The sequence below is a fragment of the Tripterygium wilfordii genome, chromosome 18, assembly GCF_013401445.1.
Source record: "Tripterygium wilfordii isolate XIE 37 chromosome 18, ASM1340144v1, whole genome shotgun sequence".
Taxonomy (NCBI): domain Eukaryota; kingdom Viridiplantae; phylum Streptophyta; class Magnoliopsida; order Celastrales; family Celastraceae; genus Tripterygium; species Tripterygium wilfordii.
Genome location: NC_052249.1, coordinates 13,161,789 through 13,186,272, shown reverse-complemented (window position 1 = coordinate 13,186,272; position 24,484 = coordinate 13,161,789). Strand labels below are relative to the sequence as shown.

Here is a 24,484-nt window from a genome sequence, read left to right as displayed (position 1 = left end):
TTTCATGGTATGGTCCCTCAAGCTTCTTTGATAATTGGTCAAGATCATCATAGCACAGTGGGGCAATGGTCAGCTTTTAGAAGTCACTGTGATTTGAAGTCAAAACAAGAATCTGAAAGAGTGGAAGCTCATATTTGTCTAGACCCATACATGGGTGGCAGGTTCGGTAAGTCATCGAAGCCTCCAATGCATGAAGGGGATCCACCAAACCGACTGGCTAATCAGAAGAACAGATTGGTAAATAAAGCGAGTTTAGTGTTAGATATGGAGAGAGGTAGCAGAACTGTTGATCAGGAATGCAAGCATGCAGATCCATCTGCTAATCACATGAAAGAAATTATCATAATTGATGATGCTCCTGAAGGTGAATGCACTACCGTGAATGTTGTGAAATACTCTGAAGACTGGAGGGGAAGGCAAGTGGTTTTTTCGGGCAAGTCAAATGCAGCAGCTTCTCCTTATAATTCGAGACGTTTGAGTACTTCACCTCGTTATCAGGCACGAGAGCTTCCTCTCCCTGACGATCGGTCAGCGCAGCATAATCCCAACTTTCATGCTGCAACCACCTCAAGGCTAGGTGTTCGACCTGGTGCTGTTAGGTGGAGTAGTTGTATCAAAGAAGGTTCGAGTGTGCTGCCACCAGGTGTTTTGATGGGTCAATCTTCATCGACAGTTCCACTGAGATCTGTGCTCTGTTATTCTCCAACCTTTTGATTGCTGCTAAATAATGGTGGTTAGAGCAAGGGAAGCCGCCATGAGTTGAGCCGTAGAGATGCTGGAAATTGACTAGTTTGCATGTACTTGTATTATTTCATGTGAGGCCTGTTTAATTTAGTAATGCAGTTTTTAGGGGTCTGGCCATGCAACGGAACCTTAAAAAGATTTTGGATAAACTTGTTTATGTGTAACAAATCTCTGAATAATAAGTTAAATGAGGAACCTTGACGGAAGTCGATGAAAGTTTATAGAATATAATAATAGAGTTTATGGCAAATGCTAAAGAAAATATGAACATTATTTGCGCTCTGTTTTTTATTAAATACACTTTATTAACCCTTTAAAAACACATTAAAATGGGATGTACTTAATAAAACATGAGGTGCAAATCATAAAGAATTCTATGGTTTGTATGAAATCTTGTGTAATTGTATTGACTGTATGAATCAATCATATATACATGCACGTGTGATGAGTTTCCTTAACAAACATGGAAACTGAATCACGATAATAATGGCTAATTACAAATGAATATTACGTAGAATAAATCAAGATATAACTGTATCATGTTGTGATTGCTGCACCGGAATTAGCTCCTCTGTCAATATCAGAATTATCTCCTCTGTCAGTACCAGAATTATCTCTATCACAGGCAACGGCACCGCATAAGCGTGTGTTTGCAGCTGTAGACTGTAGTGCTATATTTATGGCTTACTTTTGACTTTTGAGGTTCAACCATGCCTAAACAGGCAGAAACCAAAATCAGATATGGCTTACCAAAGATTAATGGGCGTTATTTTGAATCTACAGGTGGTAGTTCATGACTTTAATGTTTCTAAAAATCATCAAGATATTGAGAGCTATATTTCTAGGCCCTCGCAGCCTCTGATAACATTAATGCAGACAAAACTGAGCAAACCCAAGCGTGGCGGGGATTTGTTTTGTGCCAAAGACAGAGAGAAACATAATAAACAGCAACATCCATAATCAAATCTTGCTTCTCATCCTCACTAACTTTGCCAGTGTTTCTTGCGCGGCCAAGGTTTGTGCATGGTTATGCCCCAGCATTACAGTTCGTATACTAATACATGTTCTGCAAAGCTCTTCACCACTATCAAAATGTCCACCTCTAAGGAGTAGCTTCGCTCTCGACTCCAGCAAGCTAGCCTTCAGCAAAGTCACATCTTGCCACACAAACTCATCCACCTTTTGGTTACCCTGCAACTTCTTGGTCTTCCAACATAAGGAGCCGTGGCACCAGTCTTGTATTTGAGTCACAAACGACTTCTCTACTTCCTCCAGCACATTAGTGCACACTTTCAGCAGCTCTAGTGCTGAGTTGCACCTTGAGAAGGTCGTGAAAGACCTAATTGCCATAGGGAGTGCTGTCTTCCTTATGTAGAGAACCATATCCATCGCCTTCAGCTGCACAATTGGGGGTTCGGATTTGAATCCGAATACAAGAAATGCAGAAGCCCAAAGATGTTCTGAGTGAACAAATGCATTCCCAATTTTCCTAACACTTTGAACTGCGGCTTTAGCTGCCAATAAATTCTCCTTTCTCCTCGCAACCAATTGAGTTATTGGTGGAATTGGATCCAACATCAGGCTGCCTATTGGCTCTCCGTGCTAGTCCTAGTTTAACTAGAAGAAGAGCTGAATCTTCTTCACTTTGGGGTGCTAAACCACAACCACCACAGCAACCAAATACAAATTTTAGGCATCTAGTCCACCTCCTGAGTCGATCCCCAGCAGCAGGAACATTCTTAGCAGCAGTAGCCAGCAAAGCCGCTGAAATGGGAGCTGGGGCAAACCAGGCACCAACAAGAAGCATTCTTGAGGCAATAACGTTCCTGCTCTCGTTAGTTTGCTGCAAGATTGCCAAGCAAAAACGTAGAATTTTCATTAGGAAAGGATTGTTTTTGCAATATTGTTCGTCGGTGATGCTCAAGTATGAGCAAATAGAACCATCTTCAAGTGGTACTTGGTTCACTGCCTCAAATAGTGCAGATGGAGTAATTCCAAGCTCAGAAAGCAGAGATCCAATCACCCACAAACCAAAGCTCAATCTCCCAATTTCTCGTCAAACTTAACTAGGAACTCAAACTCTTCAGCTGGATAGTCTTTCTTCCTTCTTCCTCTCATTAAAACCATTGCCTCGGATAACGGCAAAGGCAGGAGCTGCATTATGTCGAAATTCATCACTTTCGTCAGCCTAGTTGTGATGATACATGAGACCCTCCAGTATTTCTTGGAATCAAATCATGCAAATCTTTCCCTTCCCACCATTCCTTCTCTGTCTCGAGATTGTCGAGAATCAATAGGTAAGGCATTTCGCGAAATACTTCTCTTTTCACTCGCTTGAATGCTTCAAATTCTTGCTCTTCAAAGCTGCGAATCCTCCCTCTTTCCTTCTCAGCATCTGCACTCACATCCAACCCCAGATTGAGTGAAAGATTCAATATGTTCTGCCTGAAGTATCTGGCCTCCCCTCCAACCCACAACACCATCTTGTATCTTTGAGAGTACCTGTAAGCATATTCCAGTGCAAGCTCTGTCTTGCCTATGCCGGCAACCCCGGTTATGCAAATCACACTGCTGCCGCTTAAGTTCTTGTGGTTCCCACTTTTCGATTTCTTGTATTTCAATCTCTTCAAGTTCAATGAATTTCTCCCCACAACTGGTTCAACCCAAGCCTCTAAATTGGGCTCTTTGCACTCCCCAACTCCAAATTAATATATCTCCCTCCGCCAGTTATGGTGCTCGATTCACTTTCTCATCCGCCAGCCCCTTCAGATTGCCCGCTCGCTTCGCCCTTGATGGTGCAAGAATAACTTCTTGCTCACAACAATCCTCAATCCTAAAAAAAGCACTCTCAATCTCCATAATCTCTTTTTTCTCTCCTTACGAAAAACCTGTTTCTTGGAAGGGAGCTCCTCAAATCCTTCAACATCCTTCTCAGCCACACTCTTCGTCCAAGCTTTCACTCGCAGGAATCCCTGAAGCTTTGGTTACACAGCTTCTCCAGTGGTTACCTCATTGCTTCCAACTTGTATTCATCACACTTGATTAGTCCATCAACTGCTTTCTGCAATCTTTACTGATTGAACCGCAGTCAAGTAAACTCATGATGCCACTTGGCCCTGTGCCAAAGAAGAGAGGAATCAAGTTCTTCTTTTGAGCAAAAAACCTAATCTCTTCCATACTTAGATGATTAAGAAGCTACAATGGAGACCACAATCACTCCATATGTCACCGAGCAGATAAACCCTGTCAGCAATCTCATGGCTCTGGCTATCTGAGTACTTGGCCCTATCTGCTACAAGCAAGCAATTCCTTGAAGCTCCAGCTCCGATTTAAGCCACTTGCAGAAACGCACCAGATTAGGATTCTGGCCATGGAATCCAATAAAACATCACAGCTTCTGAGTTGGCATTGGATGCAGGAGAAACTGGACTTTGGTGAAGGAAATCCGAGGGACGGGAAATGAGAAGGAGATTCTTGGAGGAGCGGGATCTTGACTGGCACACAAGTCACAAATTTGAGCCTTGTATCAGCTGGGTCGTCAGAGTATTCGTACTGGTCTGATGGGGAGTGTATGAACTGCTTGGAATGTCATCAGATTGCGAGGCTCGGTACGAGACTGGTGGTGAAGGTGAAGGATGGGTGGCTGGAGTTGGGTTCTCTGATGGGGTTCCGGTTGCGCTTGGGGTTTTGGGTGACGGCTCTTGGGGATATATATGGGGACTGCAGAGCTGAGACAAATGCTGATGATGGGGGTGATACAAGAGAAGGGGAATTGTATGGGGAAGATTCAACTGACTTGTGTAGGATTAAAGAAGACAAATCTGAACTTGAAGCAATAGAAGTTGAGATTTCTTTACCAGGTCTTGCAGGAATTTGAAATCTGATGGTGAGGCCACTTGGGGCATCTTCATCCATGGCCATATACTGAAAGCTGATGCCTCAATCAGTCTCTTCAGGCAAATTAAAGCTGAAGACTTTAGTGTGCTGTACTGCCCTCTCTCTTGGATTGTACTTGAATATTGTCACAGGCTTGGGAGGTGATAAAGGCCCTCCATTATATGCATCACAGACCTTTGCAAGAACCATTTTTGGCAGAAATGAAGAGCTCTCTCTCTCAGACGTTCACACAAACACAACTGGGTTGGATTCTATGCTCCATTTTTCTGACAGATGCCATTAGTATCTCTGACCAAAAACTATTGCCAGAAGATGAATGCAACAGTGATGCTAATCGAGTAGATATCTGCATGTGATTGCACATCAGTCATTTGTGGGCCTCTCTTCACTGGTCAGAGCTACACTTATCGTCTTAATCCTCCAAGAGTAGTAGATTTGACCAAAACCGCCATTCTTGTTAACTTTAATCTTCTGAAACAATACAGATTATGCAAATGAAGAATCAATTGAAGCTTCCAGAAACAAGATTGAAATAGTGAATAGCAATTATTGTATTACATAAAAAGAAGTAAAAGTTGACTAAATCATTGAAAACACATCAGGAAACAACCAAAAGTTGGAGCAAAAAACAGCTCTAGAATATGATTCAATTTAATTTACCTTGGCTTAATTTGTATCATCATCTGAGTTAAAAAAGGAGAGAGAGCCCCTCACTTTACTGCAACCTAAAGACCCATCTCTTTCTCTCTCTCAAGAAAACAAACTGTAGAGATGAAGGGAATCTCATGTATGGGCTGGATCTATAAGTGTTTGAACATATAATACTAAATAATGCTTAAAACAAGCTAAAGAGGATTAATGGTGCTGTAATGAATAGCATTGTTTATTAAATTGTTTAACTGGTTTGCATTGGGGTTTGTTTATTTCTTTTTGTTTTTATGTTTTGTAACATTATAATCTATTGTATTCTGTAGGTAACATGGGTTGTTCTCACTTATCATACAAGCCAAAGTTTAGTCAGAAATAACTAAAGAGATGAAAAGGCACTGGGAGAGGAACCAAAGCACTGCACAAATGACAAAACCATGTTCATGGCGGTGTTTAAATAAGTTTAATAGTAGTAGTAAAAGATTTCAACTTTCAAGTTGGGTTTGAATCACGAAAGAAAGAAATCAATAATATGATCTCCTCCTCTATATGATTTTTTTAAAGGCAGGCAGGTTCCCTCTGTCATCTGACACAGTTTGAAGCTATTTGCACTGGAAATTGCACCAAAGACCAGTCCAACTGAAGACTGAGCACCAACCATTATTGGTCTGCTAAAAAGAGGGAAATATATAAATGGCGTATACTGTATTAGTTTTATGCCAGTGAAATTACACCTGCCAAGTCCGGGTCTTTCTTCTAGAGTAAGAAAAAGGCCACTTTCTTTGTGTTTGATTTAATTCATCTTGCCATATTTTAGTCTGGGAAAAGTAGAACACTAATCAATTTTTATAAACACCCTATCTTCTCCTGATTAGCTCATCTCATTTTAAATTTCAACTTCACCATAGCAGGAAGGAGGGCATAATTTTATACTCAAGTTAATACAATAATTCACAATCCCTGCTGTTTTCAGAGCTTCAACTATAATCAAGGAAGAAAAGAGCTGCCACCCCAATCATCTAAGTGGAATGTCCTTTTTGATGTAAAATCATTGGCAGGAAAAAAAGAAGGAATGGATTGAGTCCCACTGCACTGCCTTCTGTTATGATAGATCTTAAACAATGAAAAGCCGATTAATGGAAACTTGAATTGTTTCTTTTAATGTTGTTGATTCTTCCATCACGCATGTTGACAAGTGGAAGTGCAAATATTATGTAATGCTAATGGGACATTCCCACCAGGCACCAACTAATATATCATACATAATCTAGTGACAAGCTAAATAGACATGCCGCATAAATAAAAAAAATAAACAAACTTTATTAAAGAAGCCACATATTTATGTAAGTTTATGGATGTTTATTTTATGGATGTGTAGTGTTTCCGATCAACATTTGACACAAGATAATTATGTCAACCCTAGTTGTCTCTCATTCTCTCTAAAATTTATCTCAACCAAAATTTCTCTCATAATACATATATGAGAAGGAGGAGGAGACCACCATCTCCTCCTTCTTCGTACACCTTTATAATATGTCCTTTAATTTTTTTTTGGTTTGTTGTTGATTTGTAGATCTAATCTATAATCTCTTTTCTATTCAATAAGAACTACGAAAATATTTCTTCGCTATACCGTTTTCTATGGAGATGAAATATGGTTATTCTCATCCATCTGTTGTGAATTCTTCACAACAACAGTTCTATTGGTGTGTTCGAGGACATAATTTGGTACATTGATGAGACTCTTAGATCTAGTGGAGATAGATTTGTCTTGATAAAAGGAGAAGACAAAAATCTTGATCCAACCATGTGTATTTTTTTTTCTTATGTATTTGTTTAGTCTCTTCGGGTGTATCCCGACTCAGGGTTTTCCTGATACATCTCAGTGTTGTCTAGTGGTAGTCTGACGTTTGTTCTTCGACTTCGTAATCTTCTATTAGAGTTTGTAAATTTTTAGACTTGAATACACCCGCTCAGGGTTTTTTTTTTTTTCTTTTTTCTTTTTTCTTTTTTTTTTACTGATACATCTCAGTGTTGTCTAGTGGTAGTCCGATGTTTGTTCTTCGACTTCGTAATTCTTCTATTAGAGTTTGTAAATTTTTAGACTTGTAACATGACGGTAGGTATAAGGTTTGCTATTTATGGAATGAAATGCTTTAAAAAAAAACATTTGACACCAGGAGCAGACCCAAGCCCATCACAAGTGATGACAAATCAGACCCAGTTCATTAAGGCCCCGTTTGGATAAGCATTTTTAGTAGCATTTATACTACTTGCTAGTTAAATGCTACTGCCTTACCAAACAGGTTTTTTCGACACGTAATCCGAGAGATTTTTACTTAGCATTTTATGTTACTTTTGACATACTACTTGTATGAAGCATTTTAATAGCATTTCAACCAAACACCACACAGCATTCAAGTAGCATTTCTGCTACTAAAATTCTCTAACATTTCTGCTACCACCATTTCTACTAGCATATCCGCTATTTCAAAATGCCTTACCAAACTAGGCCTAAGAATAATGGAGAAGGGAGGGCAATTGTGTAATTAGAAAATTAGAAAGCGTTCCAGATCAGATCGGATGGCCACCAAATGCCCACCGATTGCATGATGGACTTGTGGCCCAGCTCATTCTTCCCCACGTCTCACTCTTTCTTTTCTTTTTTTAATAAAATAACATTAACTTCTTTGCATTTCCTTCCCAATTTCTGTAAAGACGTCAAATTCAACCGTAATTTAGGGTTTCCACCACCTCTCTTCGGTTTCCACCCACCTCTCTTCGGATTCATAATTAAATCATATTTATCGAACCTTTCGAAAAGTTGGTGTCTTTGATGGAGATTTATACAAGGTATGCTTCATATGTCCTCAATTTCGCTGCTTCATAGGAAAATTTAACTACGATTTAGAATAACAGATGTGTTTATGCTACTTTGATTCTGTCAATGCCGCTATCACTTTTTTGTTTGTTTTCAGCTTCAATTTTGACGAGTAATTGATCCAATTATGCCTTAATTAGATGCAACTGAATTGAAATGAGTCATTTTCTCTTTAGATGCAAAAACTATTCAGGACATGGAATTCATCTTTCCAGATTTTGGACATGACACTGCTGGAATGAAAGTTATTTGTTCTTGATATTGATCTCTTGCTCAATTTTGAGGATTTGGTGTTATGGATTTCGAAAGCGAATGTTCTGCACTTGAATCCGTCGAAGATAATGGAGTAGAAGTGGCCACCACTGAAACTGTATCTCATGGTGATGATGGTAATGTCAGGGATATTATGTCGCATGTAAATGAGGCTGAGGAGTTGGGTGCTGGTGAAAGTTTTGATGGCGATAGATTGTTGACACCATCTAATGTGCTAGTTGAGGGTGTTGGTGATGGTGTTGAGAATGCCATTAGTTCTCCACGGTCGGGGTCAAATTCGCTTGGTGGCACTTCCCCTGCTACAACAAAAGGGTATGGTTTGAAGAAATGGAGGCGAATTAGGAGAGATGTAGTTAAGGATGCCAATGGTGCCAGTATGGATAGCAGTAAAGCTTTGAAGCGGGGCTTGCCTGGTTTTGGAAATTCTTCTGAACCTCTGAACATTACATCGGTTGATATCAAACAAAATAGTGAGGGTTCTGTTAGACTGACAAACATGTTAACAAATGTCAGTGTTCATGATGGCTTTGTGATCCATGGATCAAGTATGGATTCTAGGTTGGCACTGGGTTCTGCATTTGCGGCAGGTACAGATTCAGAGAATAGTGAGGACCGGAGTAGCAAATCCTCCACAGCAGCCAGTGCTCCAAGGGGCAGGTATGAACTTCCTGCAATGTTGGGGTTTGCACGGGAGAAGAATAAGATTAAGAACGTAAGTGGGAAGGGTTCAGGTACTTCACCTCAAAGGGGTCAGCAGGGGAAGGGACGGGTTGAAAGTAGTAAAAAGCATAGAGGAGAAAGGATCAAAATCGAGAAGCAAAACTCTCATTCTAGCATGGAATCTGACTCGAGAAGCTCCAACTTTGTCTTTATGCTGGGTGCATTTTCTGTAACCAGTAACGGAACACAAAGCAGGTCAATGAATTGTGATGGAGAAAATAGTGATGAAGCTAATGCAAGTGAGCCGCTGTTCAGCGAGAAAGTTCAGACCAGTTACAACTCGCCAGATGATGTAGCCACAGGCTCATCTTGGGCAGATATGGGGGAAGAGGGTGAGAATCACCAGCCTGCAACAGATCAGGATCCCTTGGTCGAGTCTGTTCTTGGTCTGCAATCCGTGCAAGAAGCCCTTGAAAATGGTGAGTGTTGAGATCTTTGAATAGATTTTCACTTGATCGTCTAATTTTATCGATGCCATTATTGATGAAGCAATGTGTTATCATGATACATGACACTTTTTCTTTTAATTTTTTTTTGGTTGTATTGAAACTCAAGTCCAGATATATAGCCAATATGTCATACACGTGAAAGAAAAGTTGCTGGAGTATTTGTCTCAACTTTTCGCATTAGTTATCTATTTATAAGAAAAACCAGTAGTGTTCACAGAAAGGATTAGCAATACTTCTTTTGTGCAGAATGCAGATCATGGATCTACCAGGGCTCAATTTTATTAGCCCCTAGGAGGTGAACTCTTGGCCTAGTAGTAAAGTTGTTTTTCGGCAACTTAACAGTCACATGTTTAAAAATCCTGAAAATTGTCTCTCCTCTTGCACATGCAAGAGTGTACACTTCACTCTTCCTTGACCCACACCTCCACTTCAAGAGCCTTGTCCGTGCGAGTTGTTTATCTTTCACATGTCAAAAGTGGAAGGTAAAAATTTGAGAAATCTAGAGTGAAAATGTAATATTGCCCGCATGAGGCAAGACTAGGTTTGCGTAAATTGACATTAATTCCTATGCATGACTTAAGTCAGTTGTTTATCAATGACACATGCAGCCTATTTTATACAAATACTAGGCTGATTTTGGAGAGTTCCTAACATGGACTGAGCTTAGGTTACAATTTTTGGGATAGCTTCTAGCTTCCCTTATCACATGTTTTTCTAAACTATGTTTATCAATCAACAAATGTAAATGTCATAAAGGACAATTGTCTTTTGCTTAGATTGCTATAACATGCTATGCATATGCGGTTTTATTTAGTGATTGATCATTTATGCTTGTTTATTAGATTTATGGAGCAATTTATATTTTTGTTCAGAGATACAGAAATTTGTCGAAATTGGAAACTATGGCAGCATACCTGTCGAGTCCACCATCATTGATCCAGATGTCCATGAATCAAGTTCACTTGACCAGTTCAATACTGTAAAGATGAGGCAAAGTGCTTCAAGTTCCTACGAAACTCAGATATTAAGTTTGACACAAACTGTGAAATATTTGGAGAACAAACTGGATGAGACAAAGGCTATGTTGGAGGTGAAGGAGTCCAGGGTTGCTCAACTTGAAGTCATCTTAAAGAGTGCTGAGTTTCGTGCAGAACAATTGGGAAGCACCATACTGCTGCAGCAGAAAGAGAGAGAGTGTGAGCTTGAGGGTCTCCTCAAGCAAAAGATTGAAGCTGAGATTGAGTATCTGACTATAACAAGTGCAGTAAAGAAGTTGAGAGCTGCTGCAGGTGATCAACTCATGCTCTTTGAGAAACAAGAATCTCTTGCTGGTGAGCAAGAACAAATGCTGAACAAACTTGGGGAAGCTGAAAGCAAAGCAACAATGCTAAAGAAACAAGCTGAAGAGCTGGAAAAAAGTTGTGAAGATATTCGGGGGACTGAAGAGGTTTTAAATATGCAGATGAGGGTCTGTAGGGTTTCTTCTTGTTTTCTAATACAGCTCATGTTACTGTTGGTAGCCTTCTGGGTGTTGGTCTTGCAGTTAGTTCCCCATTCTGGGAGCGCTATACCAACCTAAGTCTTTGAAGAATAGGTCTTTCTTGTGTAGCATCAACAAATCTAGGAAAAATATTCGAATATTAAATTTCATCGACGTTAACAAGTTAAGAGTTCTTTTTCTTAATGTTTTAGGGTGAGAGTATGTTTTTGCGCATTTGTACCTCATTTGTCATAGTATTTCTTTCCGCTGGATTAAACAAGATGACAACTTTCTTTGGATATGATTTCCTTGATTGATTGTAGATTTCTTCTCTCTTTCTGAACTCTTTCTGATAATGTGAACCCACGATTCGCATGAGGAGACCGGCAATGCGGATTCTGGTAGATATGTTAAGGTATTCATTGGTCCTTGGGAGGGATTGGGGTATTGACACCTACAAGAATGAGTTTTGCACTTCATTTGAGATGCGTGCCATTTTTGTGGATGCAAAATGCAATTATGGATGGTAAAATTTATGATTTCAACTGCCATTGAAGGATAATAGTCGAAGCCTCGAAGGTACTGTGATTCTTCTCATGGTGGGTTGGCTACTGTCGATAGAAACATGATCATCACTAGAAATCCCTTCTTGAATCAGACAAAGCCATCTTCCACCAATTACAGAGTCATGGAAAACCATTACTTGCATGAATTTGATGTCTCCAGAGTAGTATTATCCAACAATCCTTCTCTGTTTCCAACGACAATTACGACGTAAATGTTGTGGCAATATCCGGCTTGAACAGGGCATTGGAGATCCTGAAATCGGGAGTAAAAATTTGACTTCCATAGACAAAACCTTAGACCTCTTTCTCGCAGTAGATATATTTGGGAGACTTGTCTGTATTGATGCGGACAATAATAACTGTTCGGTGCATGTAGCCTGAGAGGAGACTGCGATAGCGATACCTCGTTGGCTTGGCTTGGATCAGTATATCTTGTGAAATCATCAGAAGAAAAGTTGATGATGATTTGAACGAGGAACATGGTGATAATTATTGTAAGTATAAAACTAGAAATTTTCAAATGGGCTAAGGTGCACCCACAAAAATATCACACCACCTCATAATGATAAATGAGATGCAAGTAAAACCCACTTTTGTGGGTGCCAATACCCCCTCCCATTATCCTTATCCTTGGGCTTTACAGTTTACCCCAAAATCTGAATGGCACACGAGTCCTTCCTTTCACATGCTAGTTACTAATAATAATAAAAAAACTATTTACCAAAAACCCTCTTTATATACAAATAATGCTTCTACAAGCATAGGCTACAAGAATACACATTAACAATGAAATGAATTCATCTCTAAACGATTACAGTGACGGGATTTCCAAAGAAATGAGGTGATTGGTACTACAATCAAAATAAGCGGCAGAAAACATAGATAAGGTTCGCATTAGCACGCCATAAGAAAATAAATTTGCTCACGAAACTACGACATGAGGATGCAAATGTGTTCAATAAAAGTTCGAAGCTGGTACAAGTATAAATGCCACTATATACCATTATTCTTCAACTTCAGGGAGCAAACATGCATCCACCTTCCAATGAGGATGCAGGAAGACCTGCATATCAGTATCAATGATTTTCTGATCTCTAAATTGCACTACTTGAAAATTCAGTAGATCGAACCCACCCTGTTTGTTTCTTTGTTGAAGAGGTGTTGTCCAATGGCAACAATGTAACCACGGAATAGGGCCTCTCAGGAATTTCCATGATTCAATAGATTCCAATCCAGTCAAAAGTATCAAAATTTCAGAACTTGCTTACTTTCCATCTTGAAGCTATTCTTTTGTAGCCAGTGCTTCCACTGAAAGATTTGTTGCATAAAAAGAACAGTTTGAAAATGAAGAAGAGCACTCTGTTTACTTCATGGTTAATGGGTTTCTGATCTATGAAAATGCCATCCGTCATGACATCCTATTTCACAGCCATCCAGGCAAATACAAAGCCATGGTCGTTCCTTACAAATTTCAGTTAGAAAAGCATTCTGTTTACTTGCAAGACGAGTTCGTCCAATGCCAAGCCAATGCAATCTACGAAAAAAGGCCTTCTCAAGAATCTCAGTGAGTCAACAGACACTCCAATGCAATTAGACATATCAAGTCTCCGAAGTGTCTACTCCAATATGGGGACTCTCCATTTGTAGCCAATGCTTGCATCGACGAATCTGTCACATGAAAGCAATTTCTAATACATAATTCAGTAAGCTCTCTACAAGCCTTAGCAATTGTGAGAATGGCTTTGTCTGATATTCCTGGCATGTGACCTAAATCTAATGTTGACAATGTTAGCCTGATTACCCCTCCACTATGCACCAAATGAGAGATTCCCTTGTCAGTTACCCTTTTACAGCTTCTAAGACACAAATGTGTGATGGGTGTACTTCCCTGGCCAAGAACAGATAAACCACTGTCAGTAATATCAGCTCCTGTCAGATTTAGGATTTTTAACTTATGGAGACGTGAAATGGAGCTGAGGCACGAGTCTGCGATGCTTTTGCAGCCACACACGTCAAGCATCTCCAAGCTCCTAGAATATGCCAGTTTCTTCACAGCCTCACTAGTTATAAGGCTGCAGGATAACAATCTAACCTCCACAAGGGCACAAGGGGAACCAGCAAGATCATGAAAGGCCAAGTCTGACAGTAATAGAGCATTACGAACTTCAAATTTCTTCAAGTTCAGTGAGGAGTAGAGTATTGATGCAAATCCAGCATCACTGACTTTAGAGAAACCGCAAAGTCTAACTGACTCTAAGCCTCTGCAACCCTCAGAAAGGAGAAACATGCCCATGTCATTTATTCTTTTGAACGATACTTGGTGATTCTGTCTACTACGTATAATTGAAAGCGCAGTCAATCGACGACACGAGCTCAAGGACTGAAGGCCATTGTTGGTCCAGGAGTACATGATATGGCAAGGGCTACTTGTTTGGTCTGTCTTCAAGATCCGCTCTACGAGAAGAGGAAAGAAGTTGGTAATAGTTCTGAGCAGCCTGTCAGATATGACGTTCAAGACAAGCTGACAAGCGTATACTCAAAGTAAAATCACAGGAGGATGGTAACACTGGATGCTGAAGTCGTTTTGGTTTGAAGAGTTCCCACCAACTCTCATTTCATTGATGAGCTGGAAAGCATGATGCTCAAGCACTGGATTCAATTTCAAGGTTTTGATAGTTCTGGGCAGCGAGAATTCAATGGACTTGAAATCACTAACTTCAATCCCTCGAATTTTTAGACAGAGAGACTATAACAAGAAGAGAAATCGGCTTCAGTACTTTGGTTCCGATGCGCTTCAGTTTAAGTTAAGAAGTAACTTTCTCTGTTTCTCAAATGAAACATGATGCACGTTAAGAATCTACAAATAGTTAATAGTCAGTACAAGATGTAGGGCTTACCTCCAAATATGAGCAGCTGCTAAGCATTTTAGCCAGATTAGTTCTGAACACGTCTAATGAATCCTTGGCCACTAATTGTAACATAATCATCCTACCATGACACCAAAAGGGGGAAAAAAAAAACAAAACAGAAATCTTAAGAACAGCCCCAAAATGCTTCCACAAGTCTTGGACTACAAATAAATAAATTGGAGAGATTTTCATTCGACCAATGGCTTAAAAGGGGGGATTGCCATTTCATCTACTTGAATCTTGTAAATAATCAACTTGGATTGAAAACTGTGTTATGGAAATTAAGCAAAAGAAGATGAAATTATTTACCTCAAATTGGGGCATCTTTGTCCAATGTGAGCGAGAAACTCATAAGAGATAAAGGAGCAGCAAAGTAAATTGAGTTCCCTGAGGTTGGGGGCCAAGCAGAAGGAAGAGGGGAGGAGTCGTAGAGGAGGCGGCCAATTAATGGAGACGCTGCGAAGGCCACAGCACCGACTTAGAATGAAATGCAGAGTCTGCTCATCAGGAGTAATAGCCTGCTCAATTCCATCGAACCATGGTTTGTGACGGGTTTCATATACAAATCAAGATAACCATAGATTAAGAAGAGAGAGAGAGAGAGACGGAAACATACAGAGAGATCGAGTGATGACAGAAAGGGAAGGACTTGGGAGTCCACGGAGAAGCGCAGGGATCTATTGACCACACGCAATCGAGCAGAGCGTCTCCAAGCCCAACTTCAGCAGTATTCCCCTCGGTTATGAGATTGGTCGGCAGCCCCTCCATCTGTTGCTTTTCAATGGAACAAACTTCTCCTCTCTAGTTTCTAGTCTGCAGTCAGTAGTTGTGTTCTGCTCTGCGGCTATTCCTGTCCGATTGCAGTAGGAACACTATGACGAGCCATTTGGGCTTGGTCTAGTCAATTTAAAGCCCATCGTTTTGGCCCACAAGTAGTAGTATTTTTAAGCCCATTTCCCTCTTCATCTTCTCTGGAATTTATTGAAATCACTGAAGATACCCTTCCTTCAACTCAGTGACCCAAAATTCATATTTATTTCAACTTCATAATTTGGGCAGATTCAACAGATACGGGCAATCAAATATCCTACATTCCTACCTGGCATGGCATGTTGACTGACATGTCCAGCGTTGACGTAGAATAAAAAATGTCACGTGGAAAAAGACAAAGCATTAGACAAAACCCAAAAAATCACCGAAAAAATCCACAATACTCGTGAACCCGAAAAATCCTAACTGACAATAGCCTAAAACTCACTGTATGGTCTAAAAACCGTTGGTCCTAAAGTATTTGAGTGCACGGTCTGAGGTCTGGCGTGGGCCCTAGTTGTCTCAAGTCCAGAGATTCATCCAACGGCCTATCTGGCCCAAGTATTAGTTAAAGCCCAAAGCCTATATCCAAATTGGGTGCAAAGCCATCTAAAGGCCACAATATCCTGTATGCATCAGAATGGGCCACGGGCCCAAATACGGCCCAACAAGGAAGCTCGTCCGTATGGTCAACACGTGCTGACCACGTAAGAGGAAAAACACTATAAATAGAGGAGGGGTCCTCCATATTAACTATCTGAACCACCTGGTATATCTCTCTCTTTCTAAAAAGTCTTTCACTTCCCTCACTTAAATATCCCACCGTTGACTGACTTGACTGTCGGAGTTTGTTCGGCCGACACCACACCGGTGTCCAAGTTTGACGGTCAACATTCTTTGATCTTGCAGGATTGTCATAGATTGCAGGATTGTCATAGACCTCGATCGACTGCAACAAATTGATTGTAGATTTTAGGATCTACACTCACCATCTCCTTCGTCGATGCACTCCTTTGGACGATCTTGCTCCAGCACGACAACAGCCTAAACCTCACCATCTCCTGCGCCATTTTAGTCCTTCCTTGGACGACTGATGTAGCGGTTGAGCTCGGGCTTGTCAATCAAGTGGGTCCATGAAGGCCACATCTAATTTGAGCCTTGGTGGGTTGCTGGTCTCGTGCAAGAGCTATTAGTTCGTGATTGAAAATTAAACTTTTGTGTTTGTTTTCACTTATTAGTAGAGGTTTAGAGTCTTCGAATTTCTTAGTATTTGGGAATGTTGGGTTGTTCTGTTGGTGTCTTCCGTTGAAGTTTGTACTCTTAAAGATGGGTTACTTGTTCTCTGCTTCGTGCTGTTATATATGGATGATGACAAGCTGTTTGATGAGTATCGTTTATTGCCTTTGAAACTCCCTTGATATTGCTCTGCGATTGTTGGCTCAGATCTTGCACTATTAGTTGTTTTCCTGCCGCGCCATAGGTGTTTGATAAGATGCCCATTGAGTCAGCATCAACGTCGACCTTGCACGACCTTACCAAACGATTGTGAGTTCTCGATGCAGGTACAATTTGAAATTGGGTTATTGAGTTGGAAAAAAGTGCATCTTTCAATTAACTCATTTTAAGTCTCTCACTCAAAGCTTCACAAAATCAGAAAGAGTAATGCTTGGGACTTTCAAAAAGTGACCCTCAAAATACCTTGGAGTGTTGGATGTGAAGTGAATTTTACATGTGTGTTTTTAATCAATAGGTATTTTAATGTCACATAGATTTGTGAGACTTTTGAGGATCAAATTTTAGGGCTCTCTAACATTATCCAATCAGAAATTATCAACTTGATTCCTGCTGGACAATTCCTTCCATCCAAACACGTGTAACGTTGAGATATATATTTCAAGGTTTTCCAATGAGACACACATTGAAAGTTTAAATATTCTTTTTAGAAGATTGTCCTGATGATGAACAATCAGGAGTTTGCATCACCAGGTCGTTCTTCCTCTCAGATGATCAGTTAATGAGTTGCGTCTTCCTCAATCTGAATCTGCATTTGTTGACAATTAAAATGTCTCTCTCACTGAACAGGTTGAGAATAGGTATGGACCCATCCATCAGTAATGCAATTGAAGTTAATATAAAACATAATTGATGAATTATACGTCAAAGTAGAGGGGACTAATTGGTCATTTTTTGAAAATAGAGGGGTTTTATCGTTACTTTTCCTACTGCAAAATTAACCAAAAATGACTCGGGAAAACTGGGGAATTGACTTCAATCAAATCCCTAGATTTTGAACCCAGCATTGCACAGCTTGTTCGAGAAGCTCGAACCTATATTAATCAATTCTGAATCATAATGACAAAAAGAAGGCACAGCAATTTCAAGATAATTGCAAAGCAGAATTTTATTTTTTTTGTCGACAAGAACACTTGGCATTATAGGCGAAGCCAAATAGTCAAAAGCTAATAACTATCTCGCATCTCCATTTCTTTAAGCATTGTCCAGGTTCTGCTACTATAAAATCTGTGCTTCTATGTGCTATGCATATGCACACTGAAAAAAAAAAAAAAGCAGCACTCGAGATTTATCAAGTCAGCAGGAATCCCACACAAGCCTTGGAAGCTTTCAAATAAAGGCAGTCCTTCCGCCTCTTCGACTATGTCGATCATATGCACTGTTGAACTTGTCAACTAGCTCATTCATGGTGCTGAAAAGTATGAGAAAATACAAAGGAACATTGTCATCTTAAGTCATGCTTTTAATATACCTTTGTGTCATCAAACTAGTAATTCAAACCAAACAAACATGTGCACTCTTGCATGCCAGCCACTATATATGCACCCCTTCAGAATTTGCGGGTAATATATATATGAGAAATAAGCTCATCTCTAAACCCCAACCTTAGAGAGAACTTTAGACTACACCATAGAAGGACAACTTTATTGTTTATCAATGGAAGTTGTTCAAGGTAAGCTCATTGCTTTACAAGGTAACCACAAGTTCTCGGAATGTGAAAAGAAAATTTTTTACAATTCCCAAATTTCGCTGAACTTATTGAGGGATAAAAAGTTCAAATGCCCAATTCCCTTCACAAGATGATCATGAAAAAGGAAAAAAAAATAATAATAAAATTTTTTGCCACAAGAACATCCATAATTCATAAATCATACCTTGAGGAGTTGGTTAACATGGCTAGGTAAGTGATCAATAAAGTGTCATTGTATTCCTACAAAACAATAGAAAAAGAAAAGAAAAGATATCATTCAATCAAATAGAAAATATACAGATCAATGATTGCAATATCTTTTAAAAAAATAACATTTATGTGAACACACACAACCCCAAGAAAAATTATCACCATCAGATTCCACGTGCATTCATAAATACGGCAACCCAATTCTTATTTACATTCATCAAGTTGGACCAAACTTCAATGACAAATTTTCAAGGCCAAACATATAACGTCAATTAAAGGTACAAGAGGTAAACAACTCCCGTGCACAAGACTCCCGCAATGGGCGGGGTCAGGGATAGGCCAAATGTCAATCCTACAGCCCCCCAATAGAAATAATTAAAGAGGACTAGAGGAGTTAACTATCGCAAGAAAACAATGAGAGAGAGAGAGAGAGAGCTCTCACCATCAAGAAATCATCTTGAAATTTTTGTGATTCAATGGTCGGCAATCTTCTCAGGAGACTAGATACCTGTCTCAGCAGAGAGTTTTCAAATGGAATCTCACCTGTATTGAAAAATAACATGCTATCAGTATCAAATCAAGGACTTCATAAGTGCCCCACTCTTTTTTCTTTTCTCATGGAAAGCAATCACGCATATCTTGAAACCAAAGGTCTATGGGATTAGAGTAAAAAAAAAGAGATCTACAGTTATCAAGTGGGTAAAACATGGACATTATGGAGCTTCAAGACTTGAGTCTATGGAAATCAAAATGCAATAAAGATCAGGGATTTCAATGCTACCAGCAACAAAAGGGCTGGCTTTCAGCAAGCGGGAAACATGCAATTTTTTTTATCGGGATACTAATCCGCGCAATGCCCCAGTCCAGCCAACAAATATACTATGGCCTTGCAATTGTGATAACTTTATCTTTCCTAATAACTTCAATTTACCTTAAGCAAGTAACACCTACCTTTTTGCATTGCAACAAGATAATGATGGAGTACCCGAATTCTGCTATTCAGCATCTTGATGGCACTGTGAATCCCAGTAAGATGAGCTGCCACTGCAAACAACACCAAGTTATGAGCTTTATTTTTTTGTGATAAACTCCCAATAGCCCAAAACTATTTTTCTTGATTTGGGTCGAGACTAGGGAACTCACATTGAGTAGCTGCTGAACCTCCATCAGATGGCTTAAGATGTGCAACATGATCAACAGAAATCCTTTCTGCTTCTACTGTCTTTAAAAAGAACAAAAGTAGCAATTCACAGAGCACCATACTTTTGAACTAAAAGGTGCAATAACAAACAGGAGAAGGAAGAGGCCATACCTCGATAGTGTAACTAGAACGAACAAAAATAAGCTGAGGGACCCCATCTATGACATGCAGCTCTTGTGTCACCGGAAAAAATTACAAAAGTCAGCAGCAGCTAAGGTGCAGTCGGCAAACAAGAGAGAATTTTAATGTAATGCAACTGTTGAGAACTGTAATACTTTACAAAATTAATAACAAAGTTATTCAGAAGTGGGGATGCCGCAACTTAGATCTATCAGAATACACTAAACAATATATAATGAAATCAAAGAGCAACTAAAAACACAGCAGATAAGAATCATTAATCCCACTTAACATCCCCCTTAACATTAATCAAAACAACCAACTGAGCATTGGCAGAAACACCCTGACCCATACGATCCAGAGTGCGACATTATAGTCATTATTACACTACAATTAACACCAAAATTAGCAGCCAAAATCTTATAATGTACATGGCATTGGCACATGCGCCACAATGAACCTTTTGCCACATAAATCTTAAACTATAAGCAAAACAGGAGAACACATAGGTAGCAAAATACTACATCAGAAACTAACCAGAAAAGCCATGTAATCAGAATTAGACGCAGATGGGACAGCAGAGAAGAACATATACCACTCTCATAAATGGTGACAGGCAAATCTTTTTGTGCATGATTGATGGATGGATTGAGAAGAACATAAACAGGGCTTTCATTAATATCCATCAACTGATACAAGAAGAATAATTGTTACAAGCGACATATAAAATCACAAAAAAGAAGGTACAAACCTAAAAATAAAAATAACAATGAGAAGAGGAGAAGACTGAACATACAGCCTTGTGTATATGCATATCAGCCTCCTGGGCATCACTCCCAGTAGAATACCATCCCAGTATGTAAAAATGCGGGAAGACTTTCTTATCTGCTCCAAACAAATAAAATCACCCAACAATGTAGGAAACAAAAAAAAAAAAAAAAAAAACCCTGAAAGCAAAAAAAGAAGACAGAAGGCAGAGAAACATACAGAGCTCTTGCTTCTTCTCAAGGAAGGATCGGTCGAGGGAGTGACTGGAGGGATCGTAAAGTAGCTCAAAGCTGTTGAAGATCTCGACGGTTCTTCCCTTCTGCACCCCTATAACGCATCCGTAGACCCTCGGAGGCGGCTGCGGCTGCTGTTGGAGGTCGCTGCCGTGGTTCATCTGGGATTTGACCCTCGTGTAGTGATCCGATATGTTAACAATCACCAACGGGTGCAGCTTAAACGTCAGTCCACTGCTCGAAGAGGATGCCATTCTATTCGATTTCTCCTCTCTCTGGCCACTGCTTCACCGATTTTGGGACACGGCTTTTTTTTTTTATTTTGCGAAAGCTCTTGATCTTCCTTTATTCGATTTCTGCCGGGCCTTTTTTCCATTGTTCGGAGTTTGGACGTATGAGTTGGGCTGGGCTTCTTAAGAGCGCTCGATGTGGAATTGTCGAATGTCGATAGTGTACCCTATTTTCGGGCCTGTTTGGAAGTAGATTGCATGAGTCTGATTTCTTAATAGGGGCATCTTATTTTGAGCTTGTTTGGGGTTGGATTGGGTTTTTTAACAAGGGCCCGATCGTGTATCCTATTTTGGGCCTATGTTTTAACGCCGTCGACGTCGCCGTCATCGTCTTCTTTTGGGCACACAATTCGATTCCGACACTACCAAAAGCGCGGACAGACGGATGGAGTGATGGACTGTGCGTTTGTACTATTAATAAGAGAAGGTGAGGGAGGGATGGCGCTTATTGGCTCTTCTTCAAAGACTCAGGTTGTAAAGTTCTCTCGGTCTCGATTATATGTAAATGTAAATATATATGATTTTTTCAGTCCATTTACTCCTTCTTTTCCTGGTCCTGGTGTTTGATTGAGCTATCATTCAAAAATAAAAAAAGTTTTCTGGGTTGTTCAATACTTCAATCCTTCAATCCCATGGCTCGCTGATATATCACATATAAAAGTTTTGGGACCAGCTGCCGAGTCCCATTTATTTTGTCGCGTTCCTCTCTTAAATTTTTTTAAAAAAAAAACACAAAAGAAATAAATTAAAAACAAAAAGAGAGAGAGAGGATCTAATCTCACCCACATCTGGCCAATCAGAATCCTGCAGTATATTGCTTGTGATGAGGTCTTACCCTGTCTCTTCACAAACTCTTTATCCCCCATATCAAACAAAAACATCCCACTCTCCCAATCCTCTCTTCAATCTCTTGAATTCCCCTCCTCTCTATCTCCTCTCACTTGTGTGGAGTCAAAAACCAAAAAATGGCCACCAATTCTCTTCAATCCCTCCACCACCACCATCACCACTACTCTCTCCTCAAGCGCCACTCCTTTGACACCATTCCCTCTTCCCTCTTCCTCAAGCCTTCCTACTCCACCGTCACCAATTCTCTGTCTCAGTCCATCTCTTCCTCCACAACCACTTTTTCTTTCTCCTCAACCTCAACCTCCACATCCCAATCCATCATCTCCTTTGAACAACTCCAGCACCACCTCTCCACCCACAACTTCTTCCAAGCAGATGAGGAAACTCGCCGCCTCCTCATCGTCCTGGCTGGCGAGGCGGCGCAGAAACGGGGCTATGTGTTCTTCTCTGAAGTTCAATTCATCTCAGAAAGTGATTTGAAAACCATTGACAGTCTATGGAGACAGTACAGCAACAACAGGTTTGGGTACAGTGTGCAGAGGAAAATATGGAGTAAGGTTAATGAAGACTTCACCAAGTTTTTTCTCAAGGTTGGTTGGATGAAGAAGCTTGATACTGAGGTTGAGCAATATAATTACAGGTCTTTTCCTACCGAGTTCACTTGGGAGCTCAAAGATGATACTCCTCCGGAGGGTCACTTGCCACTCACTAATGCACTTAGAGGTACACAGCTACTTAATAGTATTCTTAGTCATCCAGCTTTTGAGAAGGCCATGGAAGGAGAGGTTGAGGAGGAGAAAGAAGAAGTTAATGACCAAGATAAAGCAAAGCAGAAGCAGTTGTTGATTAATACAGTGTTCAAAACTGACTACTCCTTTTGAGGTTGTAATTATCATGCACATACCAATTATTATTAGCCACTTGAGTGGAGGAACTAGCTTCTGCGAAGTCAATATGACAAACACTAATAAAGTAGTGCTGCACCTCTACCATTTCTTGCAAGAGATCAGACCACAGTCTATCAATTGGATTTGTAGCCTTCACTTCTCAGTTTGGCGATTATATTACAGTTTTTTACATATGCATGTTTTCTCTATGTTAGCTACTGCTAGTCTGCTACAGATGGTTACTCAGCAAAAAAAATTAATTGAGGCTGAAATGAAATGGTATGGGTAGCAGCACCTGGAGACCTTTTCAAGGTTATTTTTCCACACATGGATTGCCAGTGTACAACAAGGTGTCGGGGGCTTGTCACACTATTGCTCCATTTCCATTTTTTACTTGTTTGTCATCTTAATTGAAAAGCATCCATCTAAATCAAAGTTCAACGTATTTTGCGATCTTTCAAGTGAATATTTGGATAATCTTTGCCTAAAAAAGAGATTGAGCACGGACATCCAACAAAACAACAATCTCCAGGCCTAATCTAAGGATATCCTTGGAAGAAGAGATTTGTGGTGGCTTACCATAACACTGCCAATGATAACGTAAGTAAGTCTTGTTCATGATCGGACAGCATGACAATGTGCATACATATTGCTAAATTAACAAAAAAAAAAAAAAATACCGAGGGACAAGCGACATCTTTAAACCCTGCATTTTGATGCACTGGAAAAATTGGGGAATTTCACTTCAATCAAATCCATGGATTTTGAACCTAACATAGCACTGCTTGCAGCATAGCAATTTCAAGACCATTGAAAACAAGAAAATTTTTGACAATAACCATTGTCATAATAGGCAAAAGCAAAAATACTAAAGCCAAGAACTATCTTGCATTTCACAAGATAGTGATGGAGTACCTGAATTCTTCTTTTCAGCATCTTGATGGCGCTGTGAATCCCTGTAAGATGAGCTGCCATTGCAAAAATGCAAATGAAAACCAACTTATGAGCCTTATTTTTTGTGTGCTAAATTCCCAGTCCACCCCCCTCCCCCCACCTCTATTTTTCTTGATTTGTTTCCACTGAACCTCCATTAGATGGCTTAAGATGTTCAACATGATCAGCAGAAATCCTTTCTGCTTCTACTGTCTTTAAGAAAACACAAAAGTAGCAATTCACAACACCACACAATAATACACATGACAAGGAAGAGCTCAATAGCGTATAGCTAGAACGAACGAAAATAAGCCGAAGCCGAGGAATCCCATCTATGACATGTGGCTTTTGGTGCACTAAGAAAAATTACAAAACTCAGTAGCAGCCTAGGTGCACTCAGCAACCAAGAAAGAAATTTAATATAATGCGACTGTTGAGAAATGTAGTACTCTACAAAGCAAAGAACAAATGTTCAGCAGTGGAATTGCCACATCATAGGTCTATGAGGACACACTAAAGTACTAAACCATAGATAAGGAAATTACGAGCAACTAAAAACACAGAGCAGATAAGATAAGAAAAATGAATCCCACTTAACATTAATCTCAACAACCAAGCACAGGCAGCAATGCC

The 24,484-nt window shown here is 39.9% G+C and overlaps 3 protein-coding genes and 2 pseudogenes across 4 annotated transcripts; 2 read left to right on the top strand and 3 right to left on the bottom strand.

Moving 5' to 3' along the window:
- Positions 1 to 1,538: 1,538 nt before the first annotated feature.
- Positions 1,539 to 4,665, bottom strand: LOC119983512 (annotated as a pseudogene).
- Positions 4,666 to 7,997: 3,332 nt separating this feature from the next.
- On the top strand, positions 7,998 to 11,393 carry LOC119984677 (WPP domain-interacting protein 1-like). 2 transcript variants are annotated; one of them, XM_038828745.1, is made up of 3 exons: positions 7,998 to 8,142; positions 8,347 to 9,582; positions 10,485 to 11,393. In XM_038828745.1, the coding sequence occupies exons 2-3, from the start codon at positions 8,466 to 8,468 to the stop codon at positions 11,189 to 11,191; spliced, it is 1,824 nt and encodes a 607-aa protein (XP_038684673.1). In that variant the 5' UTR covers positions 7,998 to 8,142; positions 8,347 to 8,465; the 3' UTR covers positions 11,192 to 11,393. The 2 variants fall into 2 exon arrangements, with proteins under 2 accessions (XP_038684673.1, XP_038684674.1); XM_038828746.1 differs by having other exon boundaries at positions 8,007 to 8,142; positions 8,268 to 9,582.
- Positions 11,394 to 12,521: 1,128 nt separating this feature from the next.
- Positions 12,522 to 15,335, bottom strand: LOC119983679 (annotated as a pseudogene).
- Positions 15,336 to 17,730: 2,395 nt separating this feature from the next.
- LOC119984863 (COP9 signalosome complex subunit 6a-like) lies at positions 17,731 to 21,277 on the bottom strand. Its single transcript, XM_038829002.1, has 9 exons — positions 20,879 to 21,277; positions 20,688 to 20,776; positions 20,487 to 20,580; positions 19,883 to 19,944; positions 19,714 to 19,792; positions 19,522 to 19,614; positions 19,013 to 19,113; positions 18,545 to 18,600; positions 17,731 to 18,081 (listed from the first exon to the last, which is right to left on the bottom strand). The coding sequence occupies exons 1-9, from the start codon at positions 21,144 to 21,146 to the stop codon at positions 18,000 to 18,002; spliced, it is 924 nt and encodes a 307-aa protein (XP_038684930.1). The 5' UTR covers positions 21,147 to 21,277; the 3' UTR covers positions 17,731 to 17,999.
- Positions 21,278 to 22,061: 784 nt separating this feature from the next.
- LOC119984864 (tetrapyrrole-binding protein, chloroplastic-like) lies at positions 22,062 to 23,287 on the top strand. Its single transcript, XM_038829003.1, has one exon. The coding sequence runs from the start codon at positions 22,148 to 22,150 to the stop codon at positions 22,910 to 22,912; it is 765 nt and encodes a 254-aa protein (XP_038684931.1). The 5' UTR covers positions 22,062 to 22,147; the 3' UTR covers positions 22,913 to 23,287.
- Positions 23,288 to 24,484: the final 1,197 nt, after the last annotated feature.

Coding starts and splice junctions, on each gene's coding strand:
- LOC119984677 (XM_038828745.1), top strand. CDS start 8,466: ATGGATTTCGAAAGCGAATGTTCTGCACTTGAATCCGTCGAAGATAAT. Junction 9,583..10,484: donor GCAAGAAGCCCTTGAAAATG/GTGAGTGTTGAG, acceptor ATTTTTGTTCAG/AGATACAGAAATTTGTCGAA.
- LOC119984863 (XM_038829002.1), bottom strand. CDS start 21,146: ATGGCATCCTCTTCGAGCAGTGGACTGACGTTTAAGCTGCACCCGTTG. Junction 19,945..20,486: donor TGTCACCATTTATGAGAGTG/GTATATGTTCTT, acceptor CGGTGACACAAG/AGCTGCATGTCATAGATGGG. Junction 19,615..19,713: donor AGGTTCAGCAGCTACTCAAT/GTGAGTTCCCTA, acceptor TGTTGTTTGCAG/TGGCAGCTCATCTTACTGGG.
- LOC119984864 (XM_038829003.1), top strand. CDS start 22,148: ATGGCCACCAATTCTCTTCAATCCCTCCACCACCACCATCACCACTAC.